This window comes from Hakea prostrata, chromosome 7 (assembly GCF_041222555.1).
Source record: "Hakea prostrata isolate BN-2017 chromosome 7, UWA_Hpros_2, whole genome shotgun sequence".
Lineage (NCBI taxonomy): Eukaryota > Viridiplantae > Streptophyta > Magnoliopsida > Proteales > Proteaceae > Hakea > Hakea prostrata.
In genome coordinates, this window is record NC_142606.1 from 72,545,508 (window position 1) to 72,570,301 (window position 24,794).

At 36.1% G+C, this 24,794-nt stretch overlaps 1 protein-coding gene and 1 pseudogene across 1 annotated transcript; one reads left to right on the forward strand and one right to left on the reverse strand.

Moving 5' to 3' along the window:
• Positions 1-17,571: 17,571 nt before the first annotated feature.
• LOC149012010 (beta-carotene isomerase D27, chloroplastic-like) lies at positions 17,572-18,889 on the reverse strand (annotated as a pseudogene).
• Positions 18,890-19,597: 708 nt separating this feature from the next.
• On the forward strand, positions 19,598-22,664 carry LOC149012011 (subtilisin-like protease SBT1.5). Its single transcript, XM_089163606.1, is given in 2 exon segments — positions 19,598-20,011; positions 20,013-22,664. Coding segments are annotated over 2 exon segments (2,418 nt in total). The 5' UTR covers positions 19,598-19,720; the 3' UTR covers positions 22,140-22,664.
• The last annotated feature ends 2,130 nt before the right edge of the window (positions 22,665-24,794 follow it).

Here is a 24,794-nt window from a genome sequence, read left to right on the forward strand (position 1 = left end):
GTATAATGCAAACATTTTTTTTTTTTTTTATTGAGAGCCATAGTTTTCTCTTTAATTCTTATCTAATTCCATATCATTTACCCAAGTCCTTCTATCTTGACCACCTTGCCCTTTCTTATCGCACACAACTAATAGGGTCTTACAAGAATTTAGGCATAGTTCCTTAAAACTTTCAATATACTTTCTAGAGCTAAGCAATAACTATTTAGAGTCAAACCATGCTTTGATAGCACTACAAAGAGAAAAAGACCAAATTTGTGTAGGTTTGCATACAATTGAGAATTTGTACAACTATGCAATGCAACCTAAATGAGAGTATGGAACAAAAATTATTGAAGGACCTAGGAGATTGTAAAGTACAACTATAGGTATGCCATCTCAAATCCTCCATCTATGAAATTAAAAGAATAAAATGAAAAATCATGCTATAGATCTACATATTTACCATACTTAATTGGATTATCTTTCGGGTTCCTGAGATGATTTAAAATAATTAAAAGAATTGAGAAATCATATAATAAATTTTATTTACAGCAGATAAAATTTACACAGACACATTTTGCTTGTAAAGATGCAAAGACATTTCTCGTAGTAGCTTAAAATTCTTTAGAGAATTTCTAAGAACTATGAACATCTATTTATAGGTGACAGACTTGATCATATAGTCTTCAATTGTATCAAAGGTGAAAGCGAGACTGAATGGCTAGAAGACAAGCTGCCTTTCTCTAGCGGGGCGTGTGACATTAGCCATGTCAAACTTGATGACTATTCCTCTTTACACCATGCAATCTTGTTTGATTCCTCAAGGTATTTTACATGAAGCAAAGAGAGTCACTTGTGGTTTTATTTGGAGAGAGTATGGATTTGTTAAAAAGGCTCACTTGGTTAGTTGGGATGTAGTTAGCCAACCCAAGTTGAAGGGTGGATTAGGATTTAGAAAGCTGGCTCTAGTAAATGATGCTTTCATGATGAAGGTGGCTTGGGGCTTTTTAAAACAAAACTCACTTTGGGGGTTTGTTCTTAAAGCTTAGTATGGATCCTCTGGAAGGAAGGGAGTTTTTATAGTTTTGGCCCTAGATTCCTCTTTGTGGATAGCGGTTTGTAATGTGGCTTCGTTGGTTGTTTCAAACTGCAGTTATAGTTTAGGTAATAGTACCTCTATTTATTTTTTGGCTTGATGATTTTCTAGGGATGGGGTGCAATCTTGAGGAGGCTATAGTTCAACAGTTCCCTAATAATTTGAAATGGGAGGTAGTGGCGAAGTTTGTCAATTCGGAGGGCGAATGGAGGAGAGAGGTTCTTGATAATTATCTTGATGCTCAAACGGTGGAGAGGATTTCTGCTATTGTTCCTCATTCGGTGATTGGAGGTTGTGATGTGGTTGCTTGAAGCCAATGTAGGATGGCACTTTTACTCTTCGATCAGCTTATGATATCCTAGTGGGAGGTGGCCAAGTGGTGAGAAGTGTGGGAGATGATCAACTATGGGAAGTGGTCTGGATGCTTCAAGTGCCTATGAGGATTTCCTATTTCCTCTAGCTAGTGATTCACGGTAGGATCCTTACTAAAGCTTGGTTAAAATACTTGCATCTTTCTTCACATGACAGGTGTAGTTTTTGCATGGTTGGTGTAAAAGATACTCTATAGATCTTAAGAGATTATGGTTTTGCTAAAGCTGTGTGGTGGGAGATGTTATCAGAGGCACAGGGGGGTTTCAGCTTTAATTTTGAGGAATGGATTACTCTCAATCTTGTTGGTGCGATGGCACGAGCTAAAGATGGTTGGGATCATCTTTTTGCTTGCATGCACAGTGTCCTTGCTCTGCTTTTGGAGGAATAAATAATTGCATGATCATGACTTTATTAGGCCGGTTAATGGGCAAAGGCTGGCTTTAGATTTTGGGGCATTTGTGATGGAGGCTTGGGACACATGCTCTCGAACTATAGGGATCAAAGGTGGTGTTGTGAAAGGGAGGTGGTGTCCACCACTAGCTGGGTGGATAAAATTAAATGTCGATGTTATTGTGAGTAAGAGGGCAGACAACGGAATGGTGGGAGGTGTTTTCCATAATTCACAAGGTCAATTCATGGGAGGCTTTGCTAGACGGGTACCCTCTGGGAGGGTTCTTGAGTTTGAATTGAGAGCTATTTGGGTTGGCCTGTGTGTGGCTAAGGAAATGAGTTTCATGCCTCTTCATTTGGAGTCGGACTCCTTCAAGGCTATGAATCTTTTGGACCTTGGATGCGTGGATCGGGGTAGATTCAAAGGGCTAATAGATGAGATTGGCCTAGTGCTTGATGGTGTCAATTGTATTAGGAGTTGTCACGTGGGACGTGACTCAAATAAGGTTGCCTGATTGGATGTTTGAAGTGACACTTAGTCTTATGTGTTCTTCGATGTTCATTCATATTTGGAGGAGATTCTCATGGTGGATCATACTTCTTGTTGTTCTTAGTGCTCTTCTTGGGTCATTGACCCTGTTTAGTGTAACCAAAAAGAAAATCTTCCTTGTAGCAAACTTATTAAGTTACCCGAAGGTTGTGATTGATTTGTTGTGATTGATTTGTTTTAGAGGGTGAGGGAACAGATGGTGGATCGTACTTCTTGTTGTTCTTAGTGCTCTTCTTGGGTCATTGATTTCGTTTAGTGTAACCAAAAAAAAAAAAAAAAAATCTTCCTCATAGCAGACCTATTAGTTATACCCAAAACTTGTGATTGATTTATTATAGAGGGTGAGGGAACAGATGGGGACTGTCCTGCTTGTTCTTGCGAGAGAGATGGCCATCTAGCAAGAAATGTTCTAACTCATTTGGTCTATATGATAGAAGTAGTTTCATTTAAAATACGTCATATCTCATACTATATAGAGTTTAGTTATTAATTCTTAAAGATAAGTTGTATGGAATATATTCTAAAGGTTCATTATATTGGATTCCAACAATTCTTCTCATCATAAAATTTAATTCATACTCTTTTTCCTGTATTTTCTGTTCCAATTTATGAATTATTCTTAGCATTTTTAATCTTTCTTGTCCACTCCTCCTAGATCTCTTAAGATTTGGTTTATTCTTGATAAGAGATCGGTAGTTTTGTTGTCATTTCTTTTAATATGTTCTATTTTGACTTGATATCCTGTATTATATAAATAAATTCTAAAGACAACCCATCTTCTGTGTTGTATCTATCTTTTATTATAATTATGATAAGTTTTTACTATAGCTTCATAGTCGATTCTTATTATAAATGGCCTATTTGTAAGAAACTTTTCCATCTTATTTGATTATTGTTAAACTTTGATAAAGAATTTGCATGAATTATATTTATATATTTGTTCTGTAGTTCTGATATGATATTTAGATAGTTTTATTCTAAGGACAACTCCCATCCTTTTTTACATTCATCAGTTTTTAGAATTCTATAATCTTTTTCGTAAGGAATTTTAAGGGTATCATATTTTTAAATAATTTTTAAAATTTTTGTATTAATTTAATATATTGATTATTCAATTTTTGTTCTCCATTAGGGGTAGTCTTTTGGTATAAATGGACTTAATATTTTTTCTAGATTTTGTATAAAAGGTCTAGCTAAATTTGTTAATCTTAAGAAGGACTTATTGGGAGTTATATTATTAAGTTTAGGAAATTCTAAAACTTTAGTAGCAATGTGAGGTTGTAATTTTATTGTTTCTTTTTCTAATTCCATTCCTAAAAGTTTTATATATGTATTTTTTTATTTCCTAAAGGACTTATGGGAGTTATATTATTAAGTTTAGGAAATTCTAAAACTTTAGTAGCAATGTGAGGTTGTAATTTTATTGTTTCTTTTTCTAATTCCATTCCTAAAAGTTTTATATATGTATTTTTTTCCCCTATTTTCTTTTTGAAAAGAATTATTCTATGATTCATAAATTCTGACAATATAATTTGTAAATAATTAAGATGTTCTTGGGGTGTTTTTTTCTTTTTTATATATATCATCTATATATACTATAGCGAAATTTTTATATTTTAAAAATATTTCATCTATTATATTTTGTAAAACACTGGAGGCATTTTTTGAGACCAAAAGGTATTATTAATAATTCATAATGTTCTTCAAGACGCTTTCAATTCTATGGATTTTTTTGTGTATTTTTATTTGGTAAAATCTTGATTTGCAATCAAATTTATTAGTATTTTACAGACTTATATATAGCTGAGAAGACTATATCTTTGAAAATTTATAAGTATCTTTATATGATTATCATTTAATTATTTATAATTTATTATCATTCTAGCTTTTCCTCTAATTTATTCAGCATGTTTATTAACTATGAAGCAACATTAGAGTCTTTAGTTCAATTTTCTAAAAAAGTCTTTCATATACATTTTAAATTCTTCACTTTCATTGGCTTTATATTTGGCATGTCATGTATCTATTCTATGTTTTGAGTTAATTATTTCTAATTTACATAATAACTTATATATTTTCTAATGTTTTAATGGGTTTTCAATACTTATGATATCTATTTTTTTATAAATTTTTTATAATTTGTTGGATATTTCTATTGTTCTTTATACTATAATGTAAGGATTTTCTTGTTACTATATTTTCGAAATCATGTAAATTTATTTGACAAAAACCTTCAACATATATGTATTTCCAGTTGATATTCTACATAAGCTTCTAAAAGTTGTCTAAAAGGTAATCCATATTATTGGTTTCTTGTACAAGAATATTGTTGGATTTGTGAAATTTTATTTGTTGGAGTTGTTAACGGGTTAAACTTTATATCATTTACTTGGGTTACAACATAGTATGAGGAAATCCCTATTGTAAACTATGATTTAAAACTTCAGCTAAAGAGTGTTGAAACAAGTTCTCAATAAACAAAGGATCTAGAGGTTGAAAGGGATAAAATAAAATCTGAAAATGAGGAACAGATTTCCGACTAACTTAGGAATTGAAGTAATAGGATTCCCCTCTTGATTAAAGATTATTGCGAGAGCATTATTGGCTCAATGAATGTTCGTTATCTTGTAATAATATATGGTATTGTCAAACTTCGGGATTTATTAAACCAAAAACACCTTGGTTTAAAATCCATTGAAGATGTATAGAAATTGAATCTAGCAAATGAACTTTGTTATCATTAGGGCTGAAATCCATGGAAGAGGAGTTAAACAAAGATTAGATAGCCCTGAAATCCATGAGGGTTGAAATCCATGTATTAAGGTGAAAAATTCTTGAATACATTCTTGTTCCAATTTCTCAAAAGATTAGATAGACAAAATAAACTTCTGACTTTAAATTCAGATCCATCAATTTAGGTGATTTTTGGATGATTTCTAACATATAGATCATAATTGGATTTAGATTTCAACATTCATGTATTTGTTTCTGATGGGTTTCTGGCCTTGTTTCTTTGAATAATGAAAGCTTTTAGATCTTTTCAAAAAAAAAAAAAAATATTAGATTTAGTATTTGCATTATCATCAAGTATAAATATTTCAAAATTTCAATTTGGTACTAGATTCCTAAGGAAATACAAATTTGGATATTCTGTTTATCCTTTCATTTGTTTGGATTTGGCATCTAGGTGAATTTTTGACTAGAATGTTTTATTTATTTATTATTTATTAATTTTTTATTTGAGGTTCATCCGAGCTAGCTTACGCGCACCACGATGACATCCTTAGAAGATCTTTTATATAATTAATATAGAAAGAGGCTTCGCCCTTGACCTCGAGAATGACTAGAATGTTTTCGGCACTAATATTGTATCACCTACATCATCAAGTGATACTTATAATATCGATTTATATCGATTACATGGTACAAACAATGAGTACTTTTGTATTACATTTATCTTTTTGGTCAAAGGAGTAATACATTTCAAAAATCTATTTCTTAAATAATACTAAGGAGAATCTGTTTAAGAGTATAATACCCATAAATACCTAATCTAATACCATATCGGTTTTACATGTCGATGATATCCGCACTAACAGGATGAATTAAAACCATGTTGACTAGTACTCCTTAGTTAAAAGGATGAAAATTAGTCACTCAGTTTTCAAAACCAACCGGATCCAACTCGAGTTTAGACCTTTTACTCACATAAAGAAGAAAATTTTCAACTTACGTGATTGGATTCTTGACATACGTCCTTCTTGTTCTTTTTCTCAATGAAGGGCAAATGTATAAAACGATAATTTTTTATTTTATTATTATATTTTGTTTCATTACAATATGCTTTACCTTAGCATATTTTATTGGAGAGAAAGCTCACCTTAGTTAATGCTTAAAAAAAAAAAAAAAAAAAAAAAAGACAACTTGAGAATTATTAAAATTTTTATTTTGTTTTTAGGAGAAAGATTTATTTGGTTCCAAACAATGATTCTTTCATTTTAAATTAATTTTTTTATCTTTGAGATGCGTGTAGGTGTGTGCGTCTTACGCGCTTAGTGGACGTTGGTTTCTTGACTTGAGGGATTTCATTCATAAAATACAAAAATATATCGGAATTAAATGTACTATTATCATAAAATTTAAATATAATTTAAGATTAATCAATAATGCATGCATTTTTAATAGAAACAATCCAATTTGAAGTGGTATGTACAATGAATGAAGATGATCGAGACATTGTGGTAGACACATTCTTAATGATACTTAAAAAAAATTAAAATAATAAATAAAGAAGAGAGATTTAAGTGCCATTTGCATGAAGTCAATGGATGCATACGAGAATATGTAAATCACTCAAAAGGAACCTTATTTGCTGACACCGTAAACAACCCCCTCTTTCTACCAAAAAAGAAAACCCCCACACGTAAAAAGAAATATGTTATTGAATGTTTTAAATATATATGTATTATATGATTTCTGTTGTATATATTATATGGTTTTTGGTGGATTAACTCTCCCTCTGTCACCTGTCACAAATCTCTACAACAAAGTTATAAGGGCAAGTGGCAAGTTTTTCTTATATGCACTATAGTTTTATAAGTTATAATTCATATGATTAACCCCAAGTTGGAGACATAATATTCAAAAAAGACCATGAATTTTTTACAGGGTGTCTACTTAAGTGAGTTTATAATTTTTGACTACCCACTTAAATAGGTAAATTTGCACTTTTTGTTAAATTACAAGTTACATAGGGTTAACTTTTCTATTCAAGGTACGAAATATTGCTGACTTTCGGGGTTTCGCTGGCTGGTGAAATCAATAGAACCCCGAAATGTCGGCGATATTTCGCGGACATTACCCAAGTATTTTGGTTGCAGGAGTTGTTCAGAGTTTAGACCTAAAATAGGTGAAGGGCTATTACAGAAAAAAAAAGATATAAAATGAAGGGATTTGTGGTGTCCACGCTTCCGCACACTACACCTGATGATGTAATCTACAATATTAATTGATTCAATTCATTTCAATTGATTTCTAGACGTTTCTCGTGAGTGCCAAAAAGAGAGTTCATCGGTTTCCTTTACACGATGGAGCGGTTTAATTCAGTTGATTTGTTATTAGTAAAGATACAAAGGATGATAATTTCGATCAATAACATCCTTCAAGACTCGATTGGCCAGAGATCACATCGTGGAAAGATGCCACCAAGACCTCCTTTATTGGAGAGATTAGAGCATAATTTCATATGCACTGTATATTGGCTTTAGGTGTTGATGATGCAATGATATATTATAATTTAGTTGCAAAAAACCAAGATTATTTCTCATTTTTTTTCTCATTATAGTTTAGCTGCAAAAAACAAATGCTCTTTTGTAGTTGTCCATTATTACTTATATACCATCTCCAATTTGTTTTATTATAGGGTAAATTGTATTTTTTTTTCTTCGTAAACTGGTGAATTGTAATTAAAGCATCTTTAAAACACGATGACATGGGATGAAGCATGGGTTCTAAATTTCTAATCTAACGAGAAAGTGACATAAAATGCTTTTCCTTTTTTACTTCTCTATATTTAAGAAAAGCAATGACCATGAGTAATGAGGACGGGTCTTTCTAAAGCAGTCTTTATGGGTGTCTTTTATCATCCACAGTTGTTTGATTGCAAAGAAGCAATGAATCATCTTCAATGGAGCAGTAGTTATTTTTAAATTTACCACAAAAAAAAGAGAAGGTGTTGGTGTCGAATTTGTTAGAATTGCAGACCACAATTCACACCAATCGGTTCAAATCTAGCTTCGATCTGATGCGAGAATCACTCACCTGCAAGGTCACTGAAGAGTGGTTAGAAATGGAACCGATTAGCTGGATCGGCGCTCCGTTTCCGATTGCCAAGCCAATAAGAAACGAAGAATTGCTGTAAGAGTGCGGGAGTTGCAGGGTTTTGAATGAACGAAATTGTCTTACCTCTTGCTTATGTCTGATATCGATTTATAGATTTTCTTTACTAACTAAGTCTTGTCTGGACTGTCGATTGAGTGCTACGAAATTTATGGTTATGATTAGATTCTTACGTGGCTTGTGGTCTAACTTCATATCACTTTTGGACTGCTGGTTGGTCTAACGTGAACCGGTGATGGATGATTTATCCACAACAGGAGTTGATGCTGTGGTTTGGAAGAAGAGGCAAATCATGTGGGGTTGTGAAAGTTAGAATATTTATTAATGTACAGAATTGGTAGGTCCATGTAGGGAAGGGAAGTACGGGATGATGAATCCGGATCATCACCCCGTCAGGGGAGCACTCTGTACTCCCCGACGGGTTTACCACCACAAATCTTGTGGTAGGACTGGACTTTAAAGAAGGGGATCCAGAAATTAAATGAATACCTAGAATAAGTTTTACAAATATGGATCAAGGTCACAGCCCACCACCAAGGCCCACGGGACAAGCCCACCAGCCCATGGGCATAGGCATTGGCCTGATGAGAGGAGGTTCTCCATCTAGAACTCCCCAAAATTGAATTGAAAAATCTAGACATTCAAGAAGTCAGGAAAGTAATACAAAAGCTCCTGCAATGCATGGCTAGGAATGGAAAGGTTTCAAGAACTGTCCAAATTGATTCAGCCCTCTGCTAGAGAGGTGTGAATTGGAATTGGATAGTAACCCAGGCTATAGAGTTTTTAACCATTGGATGTGACAAATTTACATATCCTAAGCATTCTTTGTTGGAAATATGATGTATTGTATAAGACAAATAAAACACATTAACAAATAGCAAGCATGAGAATTGATCTGTTTCAAAAGCATAAACACCTTATTGAAAACCATAGTTACACACATCTATCTAGTGATACACAAACAAAAATTGACAGAATCGAGACATACCGGTGGTGGCCAGCGCTTTCTTTAAGGTATTTAAATATCTTGAATAGTGTTAGATGTGTTCTAAGTGTGGTTTTCACTCTCAAGATCAATCAATTCCTGCATCGTAGATGGTGCACTTTGTAATCGTTGGCCAATCTGTTTGATGACACAATTTAAAGAAAACAAATATTGCTCAAAACAATGTTCACATACGAATAACAATCTCCCCCACCTTTATATAGGAGAGTAATAACCACCATTCAGGTTATCGCCAAAAAACTCAGCTCTTCCCTTAAGGCTTGTTTGTTCGTTATAAAACTAACCTCCCAAAAGAAACACTTATTGGTCATTAGATGTCTTTTAAGAAAAGACCCTGTTGGAAGTTATTAATATAATTAATAAATCAGATGCCCAAGGACAAATCTGGAAACTCACATATTAGGATGGTTACAGAATATAGGTTATATACTTGAGTAAGGGTGGTTTCATTCGTACGAGATTTCTTTCAGAAAAAAGGCGGCTCTATCTCTCTCCCTCCCTTTTCTCCAAGAAACACAGGAAGAGAAACTCATTGGAAGTTTCCTTCCTTTGCTTTATATCACTCATCCATCCTTTTTCTACACAGTATTTGGGTTATGGGAATTATTCCCTTTCTTAGTGATTGTGAAATCTCCCCGGTAGATCCTTGGTGGTGGAACGAGAACGTGGATCCAGATTTACCTTCCCTGCGAATACTTAATTATTTACGAAAGTGAATCCAGGTAAGGATCTTTTCCCTGTCAGTTAAGTTGAATTGATATATATGGAGTATTACCTATAGACCCAATCTTTAACAAAATGAAAATTTTGAATTTTCCAAATTAAACAACAAAATTACAAAATTATTTCGGTGTTATATTTGTGTTCTCTTTCCATGTCCTTTGCTGGAGTTGTGATAAAGCTGATTTAATGTTAAAAGAGTGTTGGGTCAGTTTGGTTAGTTCAGAAAAATTAAAAGTAGTGACAAGTGAGGAATCAAAGTTTGGATTTGCAAAACCATCCATGGGATACTCTCTCTCTCCCCAAAAAGGAAAAGAGTACTCATGCATTCGACATATACTTTCACTCATTATGGTATTTTCCATTAAAATCCACACAAAGTTGCACAGAAAGGAAGAGGGAGAAGGCAAAGATGAAAAGAAAAAGAAAAGAAAGAAAACCTACACAATTAAAAGAAACCAGACTTTTAACTTTGGCAATCTCTTTCCTCATTACCTTAATATGAATTGGAAGAAGCTTCTCCATGGGTCGGCCTTTCTCAATCAATCAAGCTGCCCGAAACCAAAAGTAATTGTAAGCAAAAGATTAGTGATCTGAACAAAGCCACAAACACAAAAATCATAATTTCACCATTTCAACCTTAAAAAATATTTTTTTGACTTTGAAAAGTGTTGTCTCCTCCCATCTTCTTAATAATGAGAGAGGTTCAATAATTGCCAGCGACTCCTCTTTGTTTTGTTTTTTTCTTTTTTCTTCATGAGCTCCATTCTTCTCTTCTTGTTGCTTCATAATTATCTTCTGAAATCATGTTTTTGAAACTTTGCAGAAATAGATGGACCATGCATATAACTGCTTGTTGGCAGGCATCTTTACTTTGAACTTTGAACTTTGAAAGTGTCCTTTTTCCCTCTTCTTCCAAACTTCTTTAATTTCTAGCTTTATTATTATGATTATCAGTCCTTTGGACTTGTGTCGGTACTACTTTTCCTTGAAACTGTTAGTTTAGCAGTGGTATCAAGATATGAATCATCATGATATATTATAATAAAGAATGGAAAGTAAAATTAGATTTGGAAAATAAACTCAGATTAATGTTTGCTTCTTGATTGTGGAGCCGCGACTTTAAAAAAACAACCCCCACCAGACTTCAAACGAGGGAAGGATTTTGATTCTGATTTATAATTAATTCATTATTAGGTTTGGAGTTTTCAATTCCAACAACTGTCCTTTGTGATAAGTGGGATACCATTTATCAGGGAAAGAAATTTCGGAAATTTCACCCGGTTCGCTCGAACTGGCGAAATATCGCCGATATCGCCCCCTATAGAAATTTCACTCCTAATTTTTTTGAGTATTTTTACCCAATAAGTTTGGTAAATTTGATGCCTATTGATGCAAATATGTGGTAAATTTGAATTATTTCCTAAAAATGATTCCATTTAAATTCTCTTACCTAGTCAGATTTAATATGTTACCTTATGATGCCTACATCATTAAGACATAATTGGAACGATTATCAAATCACTCTGAAGATTCTTTTATAAGCTTCATTAATAATTAAATTGTTTCATAAATTATTTCATGTATACACTCTCCCTAATCACATTTGGCATGTTGACTTTGATAATTTAAATTATTTCTTAATAAATATTTCCATTTAAATCTCCTGTCAGCCACATTTAAGTGTTACCTCAAGGCTTAAATCATTGGGACATAGTTGGAAAGATTAACCGACGATTCTATTACAAAATATCTTCATAATTAAATTGTTTCCATAAATTATTCATGATATATCTTCCCAACCACATTGGCATGTTGACTTTTGAGGACAGATCACAGAATATAGTTGGTAAGATGCCATTAACTGATGATTTTGCTATAAAAGTTTTTCTATTTATAAGTTATCAGTAGATTTCTCCAATTACATTTAACACATAACTTGAGTCTTGAATCATTGTGATAAAATTGGTAAGATTGTGATACAATCGCGAGAGAAATCGCCTAAAAAGTGCAAGAAATAGTATAAAAATCACACAATAAAAATTAAAAAAATATTTTTTTCCGAAATATCGCGATATATCGCCGATTTCTTAGATATCGGTAAATACCTTCGGTTTCGTTTCGGCGGGGGGGCAAAGCTCGGCCAATTTCGCCGATATTTCTTTCCATGCCATTTATATCCTCCCTTTGCGGCTTTGAGCGTGTAGTGTTTGGGCAACTGATCTAAATTTCTTAAATGACAGGGTTTTATTGGAGCCACTTATGCACATCTCGTCAAGATTTCCAAGAGAAAGAGAGAGCTTTTATATAAATAGTATAGCCAGAACTTCGGCTTCGTCTCAGAGGGAATCTAACTTTGACCTCTTACGTGAAAGTGTTGGTCTTTACCAATTGAGCCATGTCTTAAAATTAGCATTTGCTTTTTTCATGTAACTAGACTAAACATTTATGTGTTACTTCTAGGATTGATAACGAGTTTCTCTACCTTCCCAACCATAAGGGTTTAGTGTCGTTTGAATGCTTGATCTTTCCTTAAAAACACGATCTTTAAATTCATGATGAAACAGATTCAATTTGGATTCTTAATTGTGCTTCCACTGAGAAATATGGATTTTACCACTCTACCATCGTTGCATTAGAAATTCTAAGCAATATTAATCAATAGTGTTATATGACATTCATATGCCCCTCCAATTATTGTAGCTGTTTTCTAATTTTTATTTTTTTAAGTAAACGTTGTCGTTGTATTTCTTGTTCTTTAATAACTTTCATTTTCTTGTCTTGGTCTGTAATTCTTCTTTAAATTGTGATGGTTGTTTTCATTGTTGAAAACAGGTTGGTTGGAGTCTTATATTTTGGTGGAAGTGGAAGTGGAAGTTATCGTTTTCCCTTAAAATTTATAAATTCATTAAGCAATGGAGTCTAAGAAGTAAGAAGTACCTTCCTCATAGGTGAGCTTTTAAATGATTAGAATGACTTAGACTTGGTGTATGACTTGAAAATCTCTCTCTCTCTCTCTCTTTGTGTGTAGTGAAAATATAGAATTTCATTGCTAGATAAAACTGTTAACATCCATATTTACAGAGGACATTAAAGAAGGATTTCAAAACAAACAAAAAAAAGACACAGAAGAAGGATTAGAAACAAAAACTGGAGGAACTCCCCTCCAATGCCCGTGAGCCACTGAGATTTGTTGAATTTGTTCATATTTTTGGGATTGATTGGTTCTCCGTTGTACATGCTATTGCTGGAGATTTCTGGGAGTGTTTTTGTCTCTGACTCTTAAAAATCTCATGTAATAGCATGTACGAACGAAGAATCAAGCCAAAAAAATGAACAAATTCAGCAAATCTTGCTCCTAGCACCTACATAGGTAAAACTGCACAAGTCTTGGTGAGATCAAATTAATATATGCATGTCAACTCAATCAAGTTTGTGCCCATATGAATTGGGTTGAGTTCAAATCTTGGTTAGGGATCTCAACTAAATCAGGGTTACTTTATTATTTGATCAATATCCTATTGTCTTGGAAAAATAAGATTAATTCTCAATTTATGCTAACTAAGAGATATTTTAATCTATTTATTTGGTAGGGTTTTATTTAAAGCACTTGAAATAATACTTTGAAAAATTGTTGAATTTTTTTCAAGTTGCAAATTATATGGGTACTTCACTTTAGTGGCCTAAATTATAGGTTACACACTTACGAAATTACAAATTATACACTGTTAGACTTTTAACTAAGATTCTGTTAAGTCATAAAAAATGATCAACATAACTACACCCTATTTAATATCCTCTCATACGCAATCCTTAGGTAGGTGAAGGATCACTCATCTTCTACCTATAGCCTACCGGAAATCGCCCACCGTCGCCTGCAAAACCACCCTATACCCTTCCCTTGTTGGTGATCATTGCCCCACCTTCACCTGCTAGAAAAATATTGCCTGATGGAGGAACCCGTACAGCTCTACATAAGGAGGAAATTGTCCTTTGACACCGGCGTTGTTAGTCCGATCATAATCTTATGCAAGGTTTAAAGTATTGGTATCGTATCGGTCAGGTGATTTTAAGAGACGTATCGTTCTGTATTGAGTATTGTATCGCTCTGGTTAATGTATTTCAGTGTAATTCAATGGAGAGATGTATTGAGATGTATCGTATCGGTTGGGTCAAATATGGATACGTATCAACAAGTATCGTATAGTATCGTCGGATACTTTAAACCTTGATCTTATGTTTAGTGACAAAGAAAAGAGATGAGAGAGAAAGGAAGCCTTTAGTTTCCTCCTAGGAACTTCCTTCCTCTTTTCTCCTTTTGAGTCTTTTCTGGCTTTCTTTCCTATTAATTACCTAATTTCTTTCTCTAGAATCGTCTCTAAACATAAACTATGCCATAAATCAGGTAAACTTTATTTCATTTCCTTTTGTCTACTCTGATCAAATATCAGATTGATTTTATCATTCTAGGGTCTTTTCATTTTTCTTTGATTCATCCAGGTGAGTCTTCAATTGCACGCATTTCGAACAAATATGTTTCTACGGATCTGTCCCTTTCTTGCAAATTACTAGTTGTTATAAGCTTTCTTGGTTATTTTTCTGAATTTATTTCGTTTTTGGAATTCTAGTTTCATGTTGGAACTAATTCTAGATTATTGATCTTTATGAATCACATGGTTCATAGGACAACCATGTAAATTTATACATATTTGTCCTTAACCCTTGATCCAGGCTATAACAAGATCCATGCTAGTACCAAGCATATATAATATTGGGTAAATTAGGTCAGGCTAGTATAAAACTCGGTTAATCCATAACACAGATTATAAAATATAATGTCGTATTAACTTATATATGCTAAGGGTAGTAAGCATACCTAGCAAAGGCTTTGCAAGTAAAATATGGGTTAATTTTTTGAGCCAAATTAATGTGAAAAACAATAGTATCATATTATGTAGAATGCTACGATGATGTTCTAGAAGAAATTTCAAATCTACGGTCTTCAACAAATATAAGCTCTTCACAACTCTATGAATAGAAGATGTCACAAGAAAATATCTTTGCAAATAGTTGATGTGATATTTCAAAGACAACTTTGTAAATATTAGTAAAGGACTAAGTGCAACATTGTCCCCTAAAAATATAAAAAGGTCATTTTAGTCATTTATTTTAGAAACACCGGCCCCCCGATATTACTAAAAAACCCGCTTACAAAATACTGTCGCCCCCTTCCTTATAACGGTGTAAGAGCCGTAAGTGAATATGTAATGCCACTGTCCTCATTAAAATTAAGAAATCAAAAGACGATACTACCCATATAAAAACCAGAAAATGCAATACCCTAACCAAGAATTATAAAAATATTGGTTCCACCCACAAACAAGAATTAAAGAAAGGCAAAATTAAGATGGCCCACCCCCCAGCAACGAGGGAAGGAAACCACAAAGGGGGACGGGCAAATGGAAACGAACGAACACCCCCCAGGGAGAGACAACGCACAACCCACCAGATGAAACACAAAACGCGAGAAGGAAAACGAAGAGGGAACGCAAAGAGGAACACCCCCCCGGTCATTAACTATTCAAATTATGTCTTATGGTGATTTTTAGAGTAAAACAGATTATGATTATTTTTCCTACAATTAATAAGGGTAACCGAACTGACAAAAGGGTAAATAAGTAAAGAGATAAGTAAAAGGGTATTTTGGGATTTTAAAAACAGGAGATGCCACACATCGAAACTAATGGAACTAAGAGGGGGCATTAGTAATTATAGACAAAGTTAAAGGTTGGATTAGTAATTGCAAAATACGGGGATACATTAGTAATAAAATCAAGATAGGGGGCAATAGTAACCTTTATTTACTATTTATATGTCTATGGTGACAAACCTGTGGTAGATTACATTAAGAAAAGAAACAGCCAAAAAAGAGAGGAAGAGAGAAAAAAAGGAAAAAAAAGGTAAAAAAAAAAAGGGGGGGGGCTAAAGCAACTATGAATGGTTCTTTGTGTGGTTGTATGATGTGTCTTTGTAAACTCATTTACAAGTGATCAATAAAGCTCTCTTTTATGATAAGTTCTTTTTTATAATCCCTTTAATTTTCTTTTAATCTTTTGGGGGATCTAAAAGGGAATCCAAGTAAAGTAAGAATGTAGATCTATGGTATGCTTTTGTATTTTTTTTTCTTTTAATTTCATAGATAAATGATTTGAGATGGCATGCCTACAGTTGTGCCTCTACCATTTCCTAGGCCCCTATTTAACTTTTTGCATCTCATGCATTTGGTAGAATTTCATTTGTAAATTCTTTAATCTTCTTGTAAGTATTCAAGCACACCACCAATCGTGCTAAAACTAGTCATTTGGGTGTGGTTTTACTTCTACATGATTTTAGTCTCACCTCCCAAAATATTGGTATATATTAAATCTTAGATCCTAGTTAGAAATTAATAGTCGGAAGATATAAAATCTTACACTGGCTTTGAAAATCATTAGAATTTGAATAACCTCCCATTGACCACGTTGCCAAGCTTGGATGAAAGTAGTTTATTCAACCTGATGAGTAACTCAATTATGAATGAGAAGGATAAAAAATAAATTTAAGTAGTCTGAAAACTAAACATAGTGAATTAGGATGGAAACCAAAAATCCAATCTAGTGCAAGAAATCTATTCAATTAATAACACTAACAAAAGAAAAGACTTGCAAGAATAATAATTAATTTGGATCTTCTTTGTCCAACCAAATAGAAAAGCATACAAACACAATAAGTTCTTCTACATTTTTTCCATGATTCAATCATTTTAAATTAACCATATTGAAAAGAAATGATGAAATTCTCGGTTAAATACTAATACCAATAATCAGAACTTGAAACAAAACTTACAAAGAGAGGAAATGGTCTCACTAGTATGTTGTTCAGAAACAAAATCCTTGTTCACCAACGTCAACTAAACGTACAGAAAAGAGTAGTATGTTGACTAGAAACAAAATCCTTGTTCATTAGCATCAACAAAACGCACGAAAAGTGCATAACAACATTACAAACATATCTTCTTCCCGTTAGGGTTTGGTTGCTGGAATGTGACAAGCTTAATGCTCAAATGCTGGCTAGCTACAAATAACCATTAGTAGTTATTTTTCCAAAAAATAAAAATAAAACAAAGGGTTCGCGAGGCATTCCTAGTTTGTTTGCATGAAAAGTGGTATGAGGGAGAGAATCAAAGATGGAGATAATTATCTATGTTTGATATTTTAAAAATAACGGATAGGTTTTATGTAACAAAAAGAGAAAATACCGGTTAGATTTCTAGGAGAATGATTAAAGGGTTGGATTTGATATTTATCTATGTTTGATATTCTAAAAAGAACGGATATGTTTTACTAACAAAAAGAAAAAAGGCTGGTTAGATTTCTAGGAGGATGATTCAAGGGTTGGATTTGAGAATAAAGAAAGGGCAAAGCAATGAGAATACAATCAACAACTCATGAAGAGATATGAGCTTGGTGCACAATTAGTGCTTTACAATTTCTTCCAATGTCCTAGGAGAGGACAGATTCAATTTACCTTGGGGAATTGTGGTTCATCTCTAAGAACTCCTCTTCCTTGATGCCAAAAAGCATTTGGGCACATTTCCAAGCAAGGCTCCTTCAGGGATCTTATCCTCTGCAGGGGGAGGAACTCCAAATTGAAAATGCAACAACAATTGAAACCTACGCCATAAGTAGTGAATTCAGATGACAAATGAGGTTATACAAATAACACATGAGCTTCATCAACTAGATGATTTTTAATTTCAAATATCCATCAGCACAAGCAAGACAAGTGAAATTGTCTTGTCAACAGCTAGCACATCTAGTTTAGATAGAAGAGTTGACTAATAGTTTTTCAGAACATAAAGGTGGCAATACCAGCAGCTTCAAATTGAAATAAAAATTACCAAACAACAGCAAACATATTACATATATTACATCTAAAACTTTCATAATTGACCGGGAAACCATTTTACCTATCAGCTATAGTCAATGAAGTTAGGTTCCATTAGCAAAGGAACACCTATGTAGTCCTTGAAGAAAGTCTTTAGCAACAAACAAGTAAAAGCAATTTCAAGGAATCAAATATGAGGGTATCTCTTAATAATTAGTTTAGATGCTAGAATATTCATCCTAGAAAAAGAAAATAAACGCTAACTTGTGTAGGTAGCTTACATGTATTTATGCAAATTGCCACACATTTGCTTTCTTCCAAATATTTGCATCTTTCTACCAAAACTTACATGCATAGTCCCATTGACAGCAAAGGTAGCTTCACTGAATTAAGAACAACCATATAAAACAAAATAAACCAACTCAATTTTATTAGATGAAATGCTACAAACTGCTAGCTACTACCCCGTTTCTACAAGATGGTCCATTAGGAAGATGAATGTCGTTAACCACAAGGCATTGGCAACAGAGTGTAGTTACCCTTGCTTCAAAAGACAAATTTTAGTGATCACTACACATGGAGAATATAAAAGAGCGAATTGAACAATAACTCATCGGGAGACACATATAATAACACAAAAAATAGCTCTCAGATGCAAGGTAGGAAAGATTGACTCACCAACCATCATGGCAGCAATTTTTCCACTCCCTAATGGCGCTATCACCATTTTAAAAGTTGTAACAACAATGGAGGAAATAGTGATCTCAATACGTACCTGCCAACATTCACATAAATAATGGGACAAAACTCTTAGATTTCCAATGAAATCCAAATCACAAGAATAGATATATCTTAACCAAGAATGTTAGCTAAACGGCTCTAAATATCCATCATCAGATTTATTAACTAAATCTGAATCGTCCAATAAAATTCTTATTTTTCCTCCCATTATTTATGAGCATCCACTGAATCCGAACGCTACCTAGATTTGATGGTTTCGACCAAGGGCTGCCGCCACTAGGCACCGTCACCTCCTGGTAGCCAAGGATCATACCACAAAAATATACCTGCCTAGTGCCAATGAGATATCTCACCCCCTTGATAGTCACATCCCTTGAGCTCAAAATGAATTTGAATGAACCTAAGCAATTGTGCCAATGAGATATCTCACCCCCTTGATAGTCACATCCCTTGAGCTCAAAATGAATTTGAATGAACCTAAGCAATTTGACGAAATAGAGATGGACCAAAATGATCTTCACTTGCTTATTCACCAAGTTTTTCAATCAAATTCAGATTTATGATCTTCAAATACAGGGTCACAAAACCCTAATAATTCATTTAGCTCCTATATTATTACCCCAAAAATAATAATTTAGCTCCTACACCAACATAGGAACAGTAACATTATGCATAAAGACATTAATTTGGGTCGAATATTCCACTTCGCCGAGGCCTGAAAGGGTTTTAAATAACAATTAATTAAGCTATAACAAAGTTGTCATATTAGTAGTAGCAGTAATTTTTTAGAACAAGTAAAAAGTTATTATCTTTTTACTGTACTCATGCTGCTTTTTGGCAGAAGCTAGGTGCTAACCAGTGGATAATGGCGACCACACAACGCTTGTCTCTCTCTCTCCCATTCTTTTGTTTTATAGATGACAGTTGCTTCAATGCTCTGCTGGAGCCCGGAGAGCAGCTCTTAGCTTAGCTACTCCCTCCTCTCACTCTCACTCTCACTCTCACTCTCACTCTTCTACTGCTGTTCGCCTCAGCTCTAATGGCACCTTCTCCACCTCTCACCCTTCCCAACTCCTCTCATCTCTCTCTTTTTACTCTTCTTACATTATTCTTCTTCTTCGTCTTTCTCTCTGTTTCCGCTGTTGCTGACAAGCCTAAGACCTTCATAGTTCACGTTCAACACGACGCCAAACCCTCGGTTTTCTCCACTCACGAGCACTGGTACGAATCTTCCCTCAAATCCATCTCTTCCCAAATCCCTACCGCCGACGACGGCACCACTTCTGATGGAAGCCGTATCATTCACACCTATCAAACCGTCTTCCACGGTTTTCTCTGCAAAGCTTTCTCCTTCTGAGGTTCTCAGGCTTCAAGATCTCCCAGGGATACTCGCCGTCATTCCCGAACAGGTTCGCCATCCCCAAACCACTCGATCTCCTCAGTTCCTCGGGTTGAGAACTGGAGACAGCTCTGGTTTGCTCAAGGAGTCCGACTTCGGCTCAGATCTTGTGATTGGAGTCATCGACACCGGAATCTGCCCCGAAAGAAAGAGCTTCAACGATCGGGACTTGGGTCCCGTTCCTAGCAGATGGAAGGGAGATTGCGTGGTTTCGAAGGACTTCCCAGCCACCTCATGCAACCGGAAAGTCATCGGAGCTAGGTTTTTCTGCAATGGGTATGAGGCCACCAATGGTAAGATGAACGAGACTACTGAATACCGTTCTCCCAGGGATTCCGATGGTCACGGCACCCACACAGCCTCCATCGCCGCCGGCAGGTATGTCTCCCCTGCCTCCACTCTGGGATACGCAAGTGGGATCGCCGCTGGAATGGCCCCTAAGGCTCGCCTCGCCGTTTACAAGGTCTGCTGGACTGCTGGTTGTTACGATTCAGACATCCTTGCTGCATTCGACTCCGCCGTCTCCGACGGAGTCGACATCGTATCACTCAGTGTCGGTGGAGTTGTTGTGCCTTACTACCTGGACTCGATTGCCATCGGCGCATTTGGCGCTACTGACCACGGTGTTTTCGTCTCTGCTTCCGCTGGAAACGGCGGTCCAGGCGGGCTTACAGTTACCAATGTCGCACCCTGGGTTACCACTGTGGGCGCCGGTTCTATCGACAGGGACTTTCCCGCCGAAGTGAAGCTCGGTGACGGGAGGGTTGTCTCCGGCGTCAGTGTCTACAGCGGCCCAGGTTTGGCTCCGGGCATGTTATACCCACTAATCTACGCAGGAACCGAAGGCGGCGACGGTTACTCCGCTTCTCTCTGCTTGGAAGGTTCATTGAATCCGAAAGTGGTGAGCGGGAAGATTGTGTTGTGCGACAGAGGAATCAACTCCAGAGCTGCCAAAGGGGAAGTGGTGAAGAAGGCCGGTGGTGCAGGTATGATATTGGCCAACGGTGTCTTCGATGGGGAAGGATTGGTTGCAGACTGCCACGTCTTGCCGGCGGCATCAGTCGGGGCTTCCGGAGGGGAAGAGATACGCCAGTATATCAGTACGGCCAACGCTGGAAATAAGAACGGCCGCGCCTCAAAGTCGACAGCTACGGCGACGATCACCTTCAAGGGAACCCGTGTTGGGACAAAACCAGCTCCGGTGGTGGCGTCGTTCTCTGCCAGAGGCCCAAACCCGGAGTCTCCGGACATACTGAAACCAGATATCATAGCGCCGGGACTGAACATACTGGCGGCGTGGCCGGCGGGGATAGGGCCGTCGGGTTTGCCGTCGGACAAGAGAAATACCGAGTTCAACATCTTATCAGGGACGTCCATGGCTTGCCCGCATGTATCTGGGTTGGCGGCGCTGCTGAAAGCAGCTCACCCGGAGTGGAGTCCTGCGGCCATACGATCGGCGCTGATGACGACGGCTTATGTGGTTGACAACGGCGGCGGAATGATGCTGGACGAGACCTCGGGAAATACGTCGACGGTAATGGATTATGGAGCAGGGCATGTGAATCCGCAGAAGGCCATGGAACCTGGTCTGGTGTATGACATCTCGACATACGACTATGTGGATTTCCTCTGCAACTCCAACTACTCGGAGAAGAACATCCAAGCAGTCACCAGGAAGAACGCGGATTGCAGGGGAGCTCGGCAGGCAGGACACGTAGGCAATCTGAACTATCCATCATTGACGGCGGTGTTCGAGGAACAGGAAGGGCGGAGGAAGATGTCGACGCACTTCATCAGGACGGTGACGAACGTGGGTGATCCGAAATCGGTGTATCGAGCGACTGTGAAGCCACCGAGTGGAACGACGGTGACGGTGAAGCCAGAGGAATTGGTGTTCAGGAGAGTGGGTCAAAAGCTGAGTTTTCTGGTGAGGGTGAAGGCCATAGCCGTGAAGCTCTCTCCTGGGAGCTCTATCATGACCAGCGGCTCGCTGTCATGGTCTGATGGGAAACATGTCGTTACCAGCCCAATTGTGATCACAATGCAGCAGCCTCTGTGAGTTTATTATGATCTTATTATAAATCTGAGGGAGAAGACGAGTGAATGAATGAATGATCAAATCACTCTCGCAACCCATTGACTGAGAGAGCCAGAGACAGAGAGAGAAATAGTGAAAGCCGTTTCTTTCTTTTGTGTTTGAGATGTTTGAGATGGAGATCCTTAATTAAAATTCAGTGATGATGCATGGAGGAGGAGTCTCTACTAGTCGTTCTCTCTAGTCTCTAGTAGTGTTGTACTTGTAAGAGGCATTGTAGCATACGTTTCTTTCCTGTTAAAAGTTTTTCCGGTTTCCCTGAGAAAACTGAACAGTACTAGTGGGTTTTGGCGGTGGTGTATGCAGAAAAAGTTTGGGTAATTTTATTTTATTTTGAATGCTGAATGTTTATATTTAAAATCAGAGTCGGTGAAAAAGAATGAATGAATGTGTATCGCAGCAGGGATGTTTGTCTTAGGTACCACACACGTCATATCCAAGGGCTAGTCATATTATTTTTGAAGAGCTTGTTCTTTTTCAAATTTTTGTTGATGGATCATGGAGATAATATTTTACACATTGGAGGTAGATGGTGCATCATGTGGGACTATAATGGTGGCTTTGTAGCGGCTCAAAGTAAATGTGGATATAGTGCTTCAGCAACCTTAGTTGAACTTGAAGCCATTAGAGATGGCATCATTTTGGGCTCCTTGAAGCTCATTAGAGATGGCATCATTTTGGGACTCCTCCTTAAGAGCTGTTGATTTGCATATTCACTCGAACTGTTTATCTGTTGTTAGAGCTCTCCTAGGGCTCCAATCATTTTTAGATTGGATGTGCCTCAGTTTAGTTGTAGATATTTTGAAACGCTGTTATTTTTTTTCTTAGGGTTGATTTTAGTTATATTCCTAGACTTGGCAATGGATTTGTTGATTTTCTTGCTAAAGGTGCTCGTAGGTTTTCTCTGGTTAGATCCTGGTGGGGTATTCCGCCTTTGTTTATTGTGAATTTCTCTTGGATATATAGGTCTTTTGACCTAAATTCTTTCATTTAATATAATCGTTGTTTTTTTTGTTTTGGCAAAAAAAAAAAAAAATACCGCACACGCACAGAGAACAAGAGCAACGCAGCCAATACAGTAGGTCCCCTCAGGCGAATCTCACGCTTTATTTCCAATTTGGTTTGTACTCTTATCTTCTTCAATCAGGCGGGAAGGAATCCAGAAGGAATTGGTGGGGGTTGGTTCATTGCTGCCGCAAGTAATGTGCAGTACCAAGCTGCGAATGGTGAGGATCAAAACTTGTGGTCGACCATTCATTTTGCTTTTTTAAACTAAAGGTAAAAGAAATTGTGGTCAAGATCAACTTTGGAGTCCCAATCATAGGCAGCCCAATGCTGCACATTAATTGCGAATTGATTGTGGTCGAGTTGAATATGGTAGATAGGTGTGGATATAAATGTATACAGGACAAGCCCATTCTCATTGTGGGAACCCCAAGTTGATTTATGGAACCCAGTAAATTTGGGTTCATAAAAGAAAACGCGTATTGGTATTGGCTTCAAGTAATCCAAGTGGTGAAATGACCAACTGGACTTTCTTCAATTTCTTTCTTTCTTTCTTTCTTTTCATGATCAAACCATTCACAGGACTCTAGACTATAGGGCCTGGGGATGGCTAGAAAGGGGGTAACTAGGTGTCGGATCTCCTTGGTTGTAAAGAATTGTCTTTACATGGATTGGTGATTCCCTTAACTTTTTGAATTTCTCTGACTCAAAATTATCTCCACCATGTGAAATTCTGAATTATTTGTCCAATCCAATCCAGATCCTAGTCAATATCATACCATACCCTTTGGGGATGGGGATAGCAGTAAAATATGAGATGGGTTTGATTATTGCAGGTGCTTAAGTTTTCTGCTATAAATGGATGGCATAGGTTGGATTGCAAGCAGTTCAGAAGGCAGGGAAGTTGAGTTTTTCAGTCTTGTCTGAAAGCAGTGCTGGATGGAATTTTGGTGGCTGTACAGTTGGTGAAGCAGTCGAAAGTGGTTATCCAACATCAATGATTTGGTTGCTCAAAACTCCAATTGATGCAGTGATATTTCTCCTCATTGGATTGTACTAAAATAATTACTAAATATAAGCTGATGTGTTTTTAAAAAAATGTACTAAATTTGAACGGATATGTTTCTTAAAATCATCTGATGAATATGATACTTAATAATGATATGTTAAAGATCCCTTGAATAAACTCAAGTAAGTCATTTATATATTTTAAATGCCCCTTTCATGTAAAATGTCACGGGAACTAAAGAATAATTTTGTTATTACTATTCTTACAACCATAAAGGGTTTTTGTCTCTTGGCAGAGCAAGAGGGTTATTGTTTATCAAAGATCCACATCCTCTATAGTTTCCTCCCTACAATTTCTTACAATTAGGGTCTTGTATTGTGAGATGTGGTGCGAAACTAAGTAATTCCTAATATTTCTCTCTTTTTTCCGTCTCCTCTCTCCTTACAAAATCCCTAAAATTTCTCTGTCATTCTATCTCGTCTTTCCACGAGAGAGTAAAGGAGAGTAACCATAGGTTTCTTTAGAAATAGAGGAATTTATGCATTGTAGACAATTAAGGGCAATAAAACCCTTGCATTCACCTCGATCTCCTTTAAACAATTTCA